We start from the raw sequence: 13,731 nt of genomic DNA on the forward strand, positions 1-13,731 counted from the left end.
TATATATATATATATATATATATATATATATATATATAGAGAGAGAGAGAGAGAGAGAGAGAGAGATTGTCATTAGTTTTTGCTACAGCATTTTGAAAAACTGAAATGATCATTGCCACAAATGTCATACAGACTTTAGGGCCGCATATAGTTAAATCAATTGCCAAGTAATTTTTGTTAAACAGGTTGATATATGTTTTCAAACCTCTGTTAAGCGGGCATAAATCATTTTTATTGATCATTTTTGCTAAAGTATTTTTGCACCGCACAAGGTATTGTGACTATTAAAGCTCCCTTACAGGGTAAAAATTTTGCATAATCGATTTAGTGGCTTCTGAACTTTAATTTCATTTATATTATCATTTAATGGGATATATATTGAGCATATATTGATTGTTTTTCTGTATGCAGTGTGGCCTTAATGAACACCATTTGCATATTCATTTAACTGTAGAGTACATCAATCTTGATTGCAAGTGAAACACATCCTATTATCATGTGTGCAATAGCATGAATGTAATTCAATATCTAATAATTTTTAACACTTATATGATTTTTTGTTTCATTTAGAGTTGAGTTTCTTTCTCCTGTCACATTAACCCTATGTTAATTTTTACCATATATTCATAGAATACAGAGTACCCCCCACCCCCCAAAAAAACCGGGCCTCAACTCTAATTAGGCCCAGTTTCTTAGTGTTTTGTCCGAATGAAATGAGACTTGTCATAACTAGTTTATTATATTCAAAACATCACATCAAAACACTATAGTCTTTGGCCTTTTTTCTCCGTTCTACAGCATATGTTCTAAATGGCCTCCATTTAGCTTTTGTTTTTTTTGGGGGTCACCCTGTAGTTATTTGAAAAGGTCTGGGGTTGTGGTTAAAGTTCATCTTTAAAGAAAAAATTTGTGTTTTAAGTCTTTTTTCGGAGTGGGGATGGATTTTGAACGTTATTTAATCATTCATTTGTTTTGTTTTGTTTTTCTATAGGAGTTAAAAACGTATTATTACTGATGAAAAAATATAGATACTATAAAAGAAGTTGCACACACGTTTTATAACTATAAATTATAAATATATTTCTTTCAGCTTAGAAATATTAAAAAGAAATATTCAAATTTTATAAAACAAATGTGTTAAGGAATCTTGATTTGTATCCGAGTTTATAGGACAAATAGCACAGTACCCATAAAAAATGTTTATGGTTATCACAATTTTCAAATTTCCTTATTTAACCTTTTTTTTATGTTTTACTTGTAATTATTGCATGATTTAGGTTTGAGCATGTTTATACAATTAAATCTGCCGAAAGAAAAAAATAAAGAAATTTAAATAATTTTATTTTATTTATTTATTCATTTTTTTTTAAAAACAACTTTCAAGCTTTTCCGGTCTATATTGACATTATTCAGCACCGGCAATTATATTCATAAATCAATTCGATCATAAAACTATACATTTGATTTCTTTCAGATCGTTAACTTTCCTCCTTCCCACACACTTATTGATTAGTCAAAGATAGAACATCTCAAGACAGATAATAATTACCAAGATAAACCTGCTTTAATCCACATCCGTTGACAAAAAAAAAAAAAAGAGAGAGAGAAAAAAAAAGAAGAAATTGTAAATCTTACCGGGTAGGGTCGTTATTGGCTTCAATCTCACTAACGAGCTTAAGAATCTGCCCAGCCGGTTCATAATGCTTTGAGAGTTTCTGAAGGAGTGCAGTAGTCGTTCCATGTTTGAACAATCCAAGAACTCGTTTCTTCAAACCATGCAACAGACACGCCTCAACAGCAGCTGAAATAAAAGAGTTTACAGCTGTTAAATACAATAGAACAATGAAATTAACAATTTTTTAGAAAAACTATTGTTTAAATTTCATAATTTTTATACTGTAGAAAAGGAAAATCGACTGAACTAAGTATAAAAACTCCATTATAAGATATTCATATTATTAGGATCCATCAAACTACTGTCCTCATCTTGATGAGAACAGTAGTTTGATGAATCCAAATAATGTGAATAACCAATCGTCATTTCAAAACATTTATTGCTCATCATGTGGATGTAACAAACCATTCAAATACACAAGGTGATCCGTAAGTAATTCCCTATTCTAAAATAACTATAATTTATTCAAATGTCAAATGCTGTCATATGTTTCTCAATTTTTGTGTGCATGTTACTTAATCTGTGGTAATTAAATCTATGCTTTTGTTTTCTTTTTCAGATTTGTTATATGAATTTTCGTTTTTAGTCTTGAAGGGAGAATACGTGAATCTATTAGTTCCATCCTGCAAGAGTTTCTTGTGAAATCAGTTGATGCGGTTCATGGTCGACTTGAAACACTGGTGGCAAATGGTGGTGTCCATATTAAATTTTAAATAAAACTATGTAATATACTTTCTTCTCATATTCATTATTTGGAGAAATTATACTTCAAAAATAAATTATAGTTATAGGGAGTTACTTTCGGATCACCCTGTATATATACATTAGTAATGAGATGATTTTAATATTTTTATCGATGCCGATACAATTACCAATTCTGTACTAAATTCCCGATTCTGCTATAAAAACCGATTCTGATTCTTTATCAATGTCTAAATATTTAACTATAGAGTTGCTATTTTTCCGATTACCGTAATAACATTTTAAATGTGCAGATATTTTCTCAAACGTAAAAATACACTTGTGGGGGATGATCTATAGATTTTAGCTTAACTGGTAGTTTAAAATCAATAAATATTTATTAATTTAACCTTACTACCAACATTGGAAGATTTTGTTAAAAAAAAAAAAAATAAAAATAAAATAAAATTAAAAGAATCGTTTTTGGCATCGGAACATAGGCACATTTTTTCCGATTCTGATACCCCCAAAAGTTCCAACTTTTCTGATTTCCGATTCATCATGCCAACCTTAATATATATAAATAAAGGATGAGGAATAAAAGTTTTTTTTTTTTTTTTTTTTTTTACATAGGCATCACCACATTATCAAGGCCAAGAGGCCACTCAAGGATAAGGGTTAAAGAGTGTACATTAGAAATTGGACAATATAGTAATCATTAGTAATGAAAATTTGGTAAATTTGATAACTTATATGGAACGGCTCATCAAGTTACATACAACTTTATTATATCATCAGATCAATAAGGAATGGAGATATAATGAAGAGAAAAAACACTTTAGGCCATGGCATTTCCAAGCTAAATACTTCTCATCAGAAGAGGAGAAAGACCAGCATTATACAAAATATAAATAAATTATTTATATTATTAGCTTCAGTTAATATATGCATACGCATACATGCTCCAACCTTGAAATGTCAATGTAATTTTCATGTGAATTCTGTGTAACCATTGTTTTGTCCTTAAACTGACTGCGAATGTATCCATTGAAAAATATCTAAACTGAAATTGATATGCTGATGAGGAAAATCAGAAAAGTTTTTTTCAAGTTGATGTATTCGTCAGGATTAAATGCTCTAAAACATGATAAACAATAAGAGTTGCTTTTTAGAACTTGATTATAAAATTTTAACCAAAAGTTTGATAAACTAATAAATTTATATCTATATAATTATAAAACTCCACGGCCTTGCTTGCTGGCATCTTGTCTTCAACGATCAGGCGATTCCATCTTTTAAAAAAGGGATGACAGGTGAGTATATGTATGTATATATATATATGCGTATAGGTGTGGTTGGTTGGTTGTTTTTGTTTTACAGCATATCAACCCTTTCCGGGTTATTTAATGCCGAATCCAAATATTTTGAAAAAATTTTTTAATAGAATATACTTGTTGTTTTCACGTTGGTTTCTATTTAACCCATAGTTGGGACCCTAACAGGTACTACCACTCCGGGTCAGAGTGGACCTGGGAGCAATGGTAATTAAAGGGTCACTCCACACTCCCCAAAGCCCACAAGCTGGGGCCTCACCACTGGATATAGTTTAAGGTCATATCCAGGACCCCCATTGAGGGACTTTTACCCTCTGCAGGGGGACAGTCGGCGTATTCTAATGCCCCACCGACAGGGCCGTGTATAGGTGTGACTTAAGAGGCAAAGGAATGAAGGTGGAGAGTTGTATGTTTTGGTTTCAATTCTAATTAATAGCACTTGTCATATATATATATATTTAGTTTTGATCTCACTACCATATATTTAGGTTCAATATAATAATCGATAGAGAATTGTCTATCTGGGCGGCCTACTAGTATGTATATGTAGATATATATTAGTGATGGGACGATTACAATACTTTCCCTTGATTCTGATACAATTACTGATTCCATACTAAATTACCGATTCCGGTACAATTATTGATTCTGATTATTCATAACTCTTTAAATATTTAACTATAAAGTTGTTATTTTCCCCCTGATTACCGTAAAAAAAAAAACATGTTAAATGTTGAGATATTTTCTCAAGCACAAAAATACACTTGTGGGAGGATGATCTATAGATATAAGTTTTACTAAAATCAATAAATATTTATTATTTTAACATTCTATATAGCAGTAGATTTTATTTTAAATAAAATCAAATAAAAAAGACAAAAGAATCGTTTTTGGCATCGGAAAATTGTTTAAAATTCCGATACAGTTTCCAATACCCCAAATGTTCAGTTTTCTGATTCCCGATTCTGGATTAATTGTCACAACACTAATATATATATATATATGTGTATGTGTGTGTGTGGTGTGTATGAAAATAGGAGATACAAAGTAGTGATTATAAGAACATCACTAAAGTCTCAGATAACACTTGGTTTACATTGCCAAAGACTAAATGAAACTTATTTCCAAAATTTAGGCAAAATTTAGAATGGGATTTGCTGAGAACTTATTACACTAATTTTATGCAAAGAGTTAAATCTTCATTGTTGGTAATACATACAAATATTGATATAAAAACAGGAGAATCATTTTTTATGGGTACTTTAATAATTTCACCTATAATTCCATCATTTTTTATGGGTACTTTAATAATTTCACCTATAATTCCATCATTTATTTATGGGTACTATAGACTCTCACAAAAACACTTATACTATATATTTCCGATGCCACAAATGTAGCTACAACCACTATCAACAATTTTTTCCACTCTCTGTGCCTAAAATCTGAATGTAGATTCATGAAGAAAGTTTCTTTCTAGAACTGCCAGCATGTGGCACACTGTTCCATTGGCCTGCTTCCCAGTCAATTACAAAATGGTAGCCTTTAATCTACTGTAAACAAGTTCTTGTCGATTCGTCACCTTAAATAATCCAAATTCTATCCAATCTACACCATTAATGATTACTAAACTATCACCTTAAATTCATTAACCCCTATCCTCGAGTGGCCTTTGGGCCTTTGATAAGTGATGACTACCTTGTAAAAAAAAAAAGACTGATGCAAATCAAGATTCCTTAAGACATTTGTTTTAGAAAATTTAAATAATTTTTTTACAATATTTTAAGACAAGATGATAATGACCAAGATAAAATTGCTGTCTACATGCGTTGACAAAAAAAAAAATCAAAGAAAGAAAAATTTTATATCTATAAAAGTCACCTGTGTGTGTGTGTGTGTTTACTGAACGGCCTCTACCAAACTACTGTGTCAATTTTTGTTCTACAGACTTGAAACTTGATATATAGGATATTTGGACCTGTAGAACAAATTTGATTTGTTTTTTAGCTGGTAAAAATAGCTACTAAGCAGTTAAAATTGAAAAACAAAATGGAACTTTGTAAGCTTAAGTTGATTAAAAGTATTTCTTTTACAAATGCGCAAATATAAATTTAAACCTTTAACTATGTTAAATATTAAATTTTGATATGTATATGGACTAAGCTCAGATGGTAATGAATTAAGTCTATATTTGTTTTGCTTTTGATTCTAGCTAATGGTACCCAATTCATTCATATATATATATATATACTAGCAGTTCAGCCCGGCTTGGCTCAGGCCCTATGTACTGTTCATAACTTTATGTGCATATGTATATATTAAAAAAGTGTGCACATGTACAGTAATGCCTTTCTATATAATAGGCTTCCTTAACTACCATAGGGAAAAGTTGGTAGAGACCGCAGAGATAAATTTCTTTTAAATTTGACCCCGATTTTGACCCCTTAACATTTATTGTTTTGGGCTCAAATCAAATTAAAAAGTTTGACCCATATCCAAGTAACCTAATTGTGAATTTTATATCAAACCTTTTTTGAGAAAATATTAATATTTGCCACTGCCTACAAATAAACAATATGCTGGTTCTTTTTCCTTTTTTTTTTTTTTTTTTTTTTTTTAATTTATGGAGAAAAAAATGTATTGCTTGATGACATGAACTCAGATTATTCTATCATTCAAAAATCAGGTGTACAATAAGAAATTGTGTTGCAACTAACAATCCTCTGCAGGAACAGTAAGAAATATCTAAATTGAACTCTCCAAATCAGTTAATTCAGTTAAATGACCAACACAAAGGTATACAACAGAGAGATAGAAAAATACTGGAATATTAGGGGAGGGGGGAGGAAATATGAAAGATGCAAAATAGAAACAATTTCTGATATAAAGTTTGTATACTGTATAATTATGGTCTCAATTCTGACCATAATTGCTCATATATCAACAAAATGATTAATTACTTCCTAATTTTATTATTTCCTATTGAATAAAAGAAAATGAAATCAATAAGTCGTAAGTTATTAATTATTAAAGGGGCAGCATTATGTTAATATCCCTAGAATGATGGAGAAAGTGTATGGACTGACTGTAAATCTACGTTTATTAGTATTGCAAGTATGTCATTATTTTCTTTTCTTTTTTTTTTCTTTTTTGCATTTTCAACTAATGTATCTAATACGAAAAACTTTGAACGAAAATTCAATGCTGCATTTAGTAGTAATAGCTTAACTGTCTGACCAGTTGAATTACAAATGTTTATTTCTAAAATATTTAAAATTACAAAAGTAAATTATAGCAGAAATATTGCACAAGGTCAAAAAAGGGAGGAAATAACTCAGTCGATGCTAAACTATTTTGTTATGGAAATTGCTCCAGACAACGCATGAAGCTACTTGATGTAATGGACTGACAAAGAAAAGAAAAAAAAAAAAACCAACAAAAAACACTTCAAGGTCAAAACCTAACCAACAATAAGTGTTATATGGATAGATTCCAACCCATAAAACAGTAATTCTTCTCCCTTTGTCAGAAACATTGCTCATGAAATGTGATGACTAAGGTTAAAAATAGGAAAAATGAAAGTTAGAGTCATGAGGCTGTCAAACGTAAAACAAAGCTTCACATTTCTATTCTCCAAAAATTGCTACTGCTGACTAATCTAACATAGTTGGTTTCATTTATGATCGTCATTCACAAAAATATCTCATTTATACTTATCATTCCTACAGCACAATTACGTTGACAACGGTTCTCACCAGATCACCAAAGTTAAGCCTGGCCAGTACCAGATGGGTAAATATTTGGGAAGACTAGGCACTGTATGTACCTTCTGGGAAGCACCCCGGAAAAAAAAAAAAAAAACTCGCTACGAAAGCATCTACAAAGTTGTGGATAGCCTATGCCCCTCCAGGGACTCAAGGCTATGGATGGATGGATACTTATTCATATTTCATTCACCAAAAGAATTCATACATGACTATCCTACTTAAACACACACACAATATGCAATGGGGGAGGTTTGGTCAATAAAACTTTTATATACCAAAGAAAAGGAATATATGCAATGACTAAACATTTTTGTTTTCAACATTGTAAAAAAACTGTTTACATAGGAACGGCTGTGATACAGGTTTATATTATACACAAAGATGTAATGTATTCTTTCTTTTTAGCTTCAGAAGCATGGAGTCACCATATACATAAGTTGTATTCCACACACACAAACAAAACAAATAAAAAAAGAAAGAAAACGAGTGAAAAGAGCAGCAAATATGAGCAAAAGAATGGAGAGGGAAGATTGTGGAAAAGTGTGAGAGATAAGCTTTTTTTATGGTTAATTATCACACATCTATTTATTCTATTTCTAAAAAAAAAAACTTCTTGTGTTAATAATTCGTCACTTATCAAAGTTAAAAGCCACTCAAGGATATTAGTTTATGTAATGGATGGATTGCTGGCTTAATAATAAAGAACATTATGATTGACTCAAAAATAATTAATGGAATAAACAAAGTCTTATCAATCACTTATGGCGACAATTTATGACAGATATTTGTTAATATTGGATTTGAAGATGACTGTTGTAGACTGCAGAGAAACAGTCCCATGGTAATGCATTTCACAAACAGGAAATTCTTGGAAAGAAACTTTTCATGAAAATTCAGCCTGTCGTTCTGCATACAGAGGAAGAAAAGGAAAGTTCTCTAGATCAGGTTGGTTGGTTGGTTGTTTTATGGCATATCAACATTTTTCAGGTTATTTAATTCGAAGAAAATCTTTCTTTGATTCGGAAGAAAATCTTTTTAATAGAATATATTTATTTTTTTCAAGTTGATTTCTATTTAACCCATAGTTGGGACCCTAACAGGTACTACTACTCCGGATCAGAGTGGACCTGGGAGCAATAGCAATTAAAGGGTGGCTCCACACTTCCCAAAGCCCACAAGTTGGGGCCTCACCATCAGATATAGTTTAAGGTCATATCCAGGACCTCTCAAAAGATAGAGTATCTGCAAGATCTTGATATTAACAAAATTATCAGATTTAAAAATAAAATTATAAAATGACAGGAAATTATTTAATTATTAATTGCTTTTATAATTAGTAAATGTTTTTATGAAAAAAAATTTGTTTTTTTTTCACTTCATTCAGAATTTTTTTGTCTAGTTCACAATCATTTCCATTTATGAAAAAAAATCCTTTCAAAATTATTTAACATTAAAAAGTTTCAAAAAGGAAAAACCTACACATTGAAAAAATAAAATTTTATACTAAAAATATTATTTTTGATGTGAATTGATGTTGACACTATTTTAAAAGAATGATATTTGTCCTAGAAATTTACAGAGAAAAATAATCTTCCAATATTATTTATGATTAAATAAATTTGCTCTTAAATTTATTTATTGAAATTTGAAACAGCTTGGGTTCTTACATTTATTTAAAACATTGTTATTAATAAAGTTTTATTTATGTAACAGAGAAATTTAAAGAAACTCCATTTTCTGAACCCTTGGCTGTTTTAAAGGAATTTTTTAAATTTAAATTTTACAACCACGTCAACATTTTAGCAACTTTAAAACACTTTAAGAAAATTTATTCATTGTCCTTGAATGTGTAAGAATTGTCAACATATTTTTCCATTTCCGAAATAAGTATGAAATTAAATAATTTCCAAAAATTTAAATAATTTATATCATTCAAATTACTGTTATTATCTTGAACATTAGTTTCACAATGTCTTTGTCGATGTAATCTCCAAACTTTCTCAGGTATCAAACTCAAGAATTTTTCTGCCAAATTCGGGAATTTGTATGCAATTTTTAATATGATTTAATCCACGGTGGCAGCTTGCTTTCATTTCATAAACCATGATCAGGTAGAAATCTTAAGTCATTTATAATCTGTCATGGCTGATGGAACAAGAGCAAGCTACTTCATGGATTAAATAAAGGGTTCCATTTGAAATTGCATACAGATTCCCCTGTTTGACAAGATATAGACATTACACAGTAGTTCAGATTCAATATATAAATTATCAATCCTAATCCCCCCCAAAATTTCAAAATTTAGCCGCACTGATGAGCTGTGAAACAGCGAAACAGTACTGTATATGGATGAGTATAATGCTCCCTATCTTGGGTTGAGCATATTGGAATGTGATATACAAATTACCATTAGTGCATTAAGCGATGCTCTTTGTGTAAATAAATTGAGCTTAGGTATTTGGACAATGTCAAAACATTAATTTACTGCCCGCATAGCAGCAGCTAAATAGTGTAATGGTTAGAAGCTCCAACTGTCGTTTGGGCGATCAAGTTTCGATCCTGGCTTGAGGTAGTTGCTTGTCTAGTGGCATTGATGAGCTGTGAAACAGCGAAACAGTACTGTATATGGATGACTATATATATATATATATATATATATATATATTTACTATAATAATTATTAAATACCTAGAGACACTAGTGTTTCATCCTTTCGGGAATCATCAGTGCAGGGTGTCATGATTAACACTGGTCGATATATATATACACACACTCCTTTCGATAGTATATAAATATAAAATAGATAATCCTCCATAATTGCATAATCGTACTCTGAAAGGAATACTCTTATTATTAGTTTAAAATAATTTTCTTTTATTTTCAGATGCTGAAAACGTGTTTTTAACTCTTCTTCTAATGAACATTACAAGTTTTAATTCCTTTTTTTTTTTTTTACATTTTTTTCTATTTTCCAGAGTTATTTTTAGAGTGAAAATTTTTATGATCTGTCAAGAAAAAAGAAAAAGTATTTCATCAGCAGAAGTAAAATTTGTTGGGATGCTTAACTTATTATATCCCAGATGGTAGATTGCAGACTTATAAAGCAATATAAAAAAAGAAGGGATATCTACTGATAAATACTATTAAACATAAGAGAAGACAGAATACTAAGGCATATTCAACAGCAATTTGTCTAATGAACAAAGTTGTGTATCTGTTCATAGTTTTGAAATACTATTAATAAACCTGGTTTAAATCCAATATTACAATAGATTTTGATTTGAATAATATAGGTGTTCTTATTTTTAAATATGCATGCCTTTAGAAAAATTGTGATTTCTAGTGATAACTGGAAAAGCACTTTTCCATTAATTTTCAAACTACTGTCACACTAAAAAATATTCTAGCAATTAAAGATATCACCACAAAAATTTTAGCAAAATGTTAAGTTTCCACTTTTCCAACTAAAATAATTTTGTTAGCCAATAAGGTTGTATATACTACTTTCATTAGATAAAAATGATTCGTCCATAAAAATATATTGCATCCGATGTTTTGTTAGATAAAGGTAAAATAAATAGCATTGTCTGCTATTATCAAATAGAAGAGCCGAAGAAAGTACTCGAGGCCAATGACCTTGTGCCAGACTAATACAGGTGCAAAATAAAAAACGAAACAATATGAGATTGATCTTTAAAACAGGATAACTGCATGTAGATTGTAAAGTACACAGACAGGTACTGGAAGAATTTAAAAGGTCACTTGCTTACACGAAAAAGAAAAAAATAAAGCAACCTCTTCAGCACAAGACAGATCAGCCAAAAATGACAAGCACTTAACAGTTTTATCTGACTTGACCCCAGTCCAATAAAGATAATAAACATAAGAATGTGATAAAAATTATATTTTGCAATATAGAGCTTGTGAGTGTTCTGTCTAGTATAAAATTGATCCTGTAGCATTTATCTCCCTTTGCCGGCCCCTGCTTTTTTTTAAATGAGATTCCTTTAGACTAGTCACCGGCTGAGGCTTTCAGTGCTGGTCTCTGATCTATTTATCTGCCTCCTTAACAACTCTGTCTTTTCTTCTTCTCTAAGGATAGAATGAAATAGTGCAAGTATAACTTTTTAGTATTATTACTTTTATCTAATAAACTTTGTTTACCTTTTTTGATCATCTAGTACAGTTTGTACTTTTTTTTCCTAGCTTTATTGTTATGCTACAAAATATTTTCTCTTCTGTAATTTTATTAAACTTATGGCTTTCTTTAGATTTTAGTAAACTCCTCATCTCTGCCTTATTTTTGTTTTATATTTACATGTTCCTGAAACAATGTTTTTTTTTGTTTTGTTTTTTTTACAGTTTTACCTTCGCTAATGATCAATAAAACATTGTCTAAAAATATACTATGACTCAAAAGTTTTAATTGTTGGTAACAGTTTATGCTAACTGTACAAGATTTGTGCACATTTCCATGAAATATATGCATCCTAGAGACAGTACACAGTCACTGTTCAACATTGGTTACTCACATTTGAGACAAATCTTGATTCTAGTTGAACATTTCATTTAGGTTGATTGAGATTGTCAGACTGACTTCCTCATCTTGGCTGTTATCGTCACAACGTTTCGGCCGTTTTGCCCTCCGGCCTTCATCAGGTGTTTTGTATCAAACTGGGGAACCGTTTGTTAGGAGTCTCGAACCCAACCCTTTATTATTATTACAGGGGTACCGTGTTCGGACTTCAGCTAGGCTCTGGTACATAGTTGCTGATTCTCTGTTTTGAATGTTACTTACTTGGCCGAGTGGTCCTAGACGGTGTATCAAAGTTTACAGTTACCCAAAGGTGCTGAGTTCAATCCTGAACGAAGGCAGTAAAAAGTAACATTCAAAACAGAGAATCAGCAACTATGTCCCAGAGACTAGCCGGAGTCCGAACATGGTACCCCCGTAATAATAATAAAGGGTTGGGTTCGAGACTCCTAACAAACGGTTCCCCAGTTCGATACAAAACACCTGATGAAGGCCGGAGGGCAAAACGGCCGAAACGTTGTGACGATAACAACCAAGATGAGGAAGTCAGTCCGACAATCTCAATCAATGAAAACACCTCATCTCAAAAATACAAAAAGGTCATAATCTGGGGCTGCATGAGTGCTGCAGGTATTGGAGAGTTACATTCCATTGAGGGAAACATGAACTCCAACATGTACTGTCAAATACTGCAGCAGAGCATGATCCCCTCCCTCCAGAAACTGGGTCGCAGAGCAGTGTTCCAGCATGACAATGACCCAAAACACACATCCAAGACAACCACTGCTTTACTGAAGAGACTGAGGGTAAAGGTAATGGACTGGCCAAGCATGTCTCCAGACTTGAACGCAATAGAACATCTTTGGGGCATCATCAAGCAGAAGGTGGAGGTGCGAAAAGTCTCAACTATCCGCCAGCTCTGCGATGTCATAATTGAAGAGTGGAAGAGCATTCTAGTGACTACACGTGAAGCTCTGGTAAACTCCATGCCCAGGAGAGTAAAGGCAGTTTTGGATAATGATGGTGTCGACACAAAATACTGAGAGTTGACATGTTTTATGTTAATATTGACAACTTTTCGTAAAGGGTGTACTCACTTTTGTTGCCAGGGATTTAGCTTTTAATGGTTATATTTTGAGTTATTTTGAGGGAAAAATAAATTAACTTTGTTATATATGCTACAGACAAACTACTTTTCCTTGTGTCAAAAAAATCATTTTTTCAGTGTTATCCCATGAAGAGATATACTTAAATATCTGAAGAAATGTGATGGGTGTACTCACTTGTGGTACACTGTTTTCTTTTATTCTCTTCATTACTATATATTATTGCTATTAATTATCAATATTACATAGATTTATTTTAAATTAAAATTAATATTAGATGATGACATTTATTATTCTTGGACACAAATTTTTAATTAATTTTATTCAGAACTTCCTTCATAATTTAGTTTTCTTTTTATTCTTGCACAATTAAAAAATAATAATAAAAAAAGCAAATAAATATATATGTCTAGTTAGCCAGACAAAATAACCTCCTCCATCCCCCCTTCATAACTAATGTGCATGTCAAATGTTTCAGTAGCCTTGTACAGTTTTGAGTTATCCTCTTCTACGCCAGGAGAGCCGACAGATAGTTAACACCAACTTTTTGTGTGGGCACATACAAAATTCTTTTTCTCATTTTCTCGTTTTTCCACTTCTTTATTTTCTTGTTTTTCTTTTTTGTTTTTAAAAT

At 31.2% G+C, this 13,731-nt stretch overlaps 1 protein-coding gene across 4 annotated transcripts in view; it reads right to left on the reverse strand.

Moving 5' to 3' along the window:
• The window catches only part of LOC145278208 (small G protein signaling modulator 1-like), a 359,099-nt gene that overhangs the window by 190,738 nt on the left and 154,630 nt on the right, over nucleotides 1-13,731 (reverse strand). For all 4 annotated transcript variants that reach the window (XM_080130507.1, XM_080130503.1, XM_080130500.1 and 1 more), the window contains exon 4: nucleotides 1,636-1,801. In XM_080130507.1, coding sequence (XP_079986633.1) covers nucleotides 1,636-1,801 — 166 coding nt within the window. The remainder of the gene's footprint in view (nucleotides 1-1,635; nucleotides 1,802-13,731) is intronic.

The sequence above is a fragment of the Euprymna scolopes genome, chromosome 1 (assembly GCF_053919585.1).
Source record: "Euprymna scolopes isolate OS-2025 chromosome 1, ASM5391958v1, whole genome shotgun sequence".
In the NCBI taxonomy this organism is placed as follows: domain Eukaryota; kingdom Metazoa; phylum Mollusca; class Cephalopoda; order Sepiida; family Sepiolidae; genus Euprymna; species Euprymna scolopes.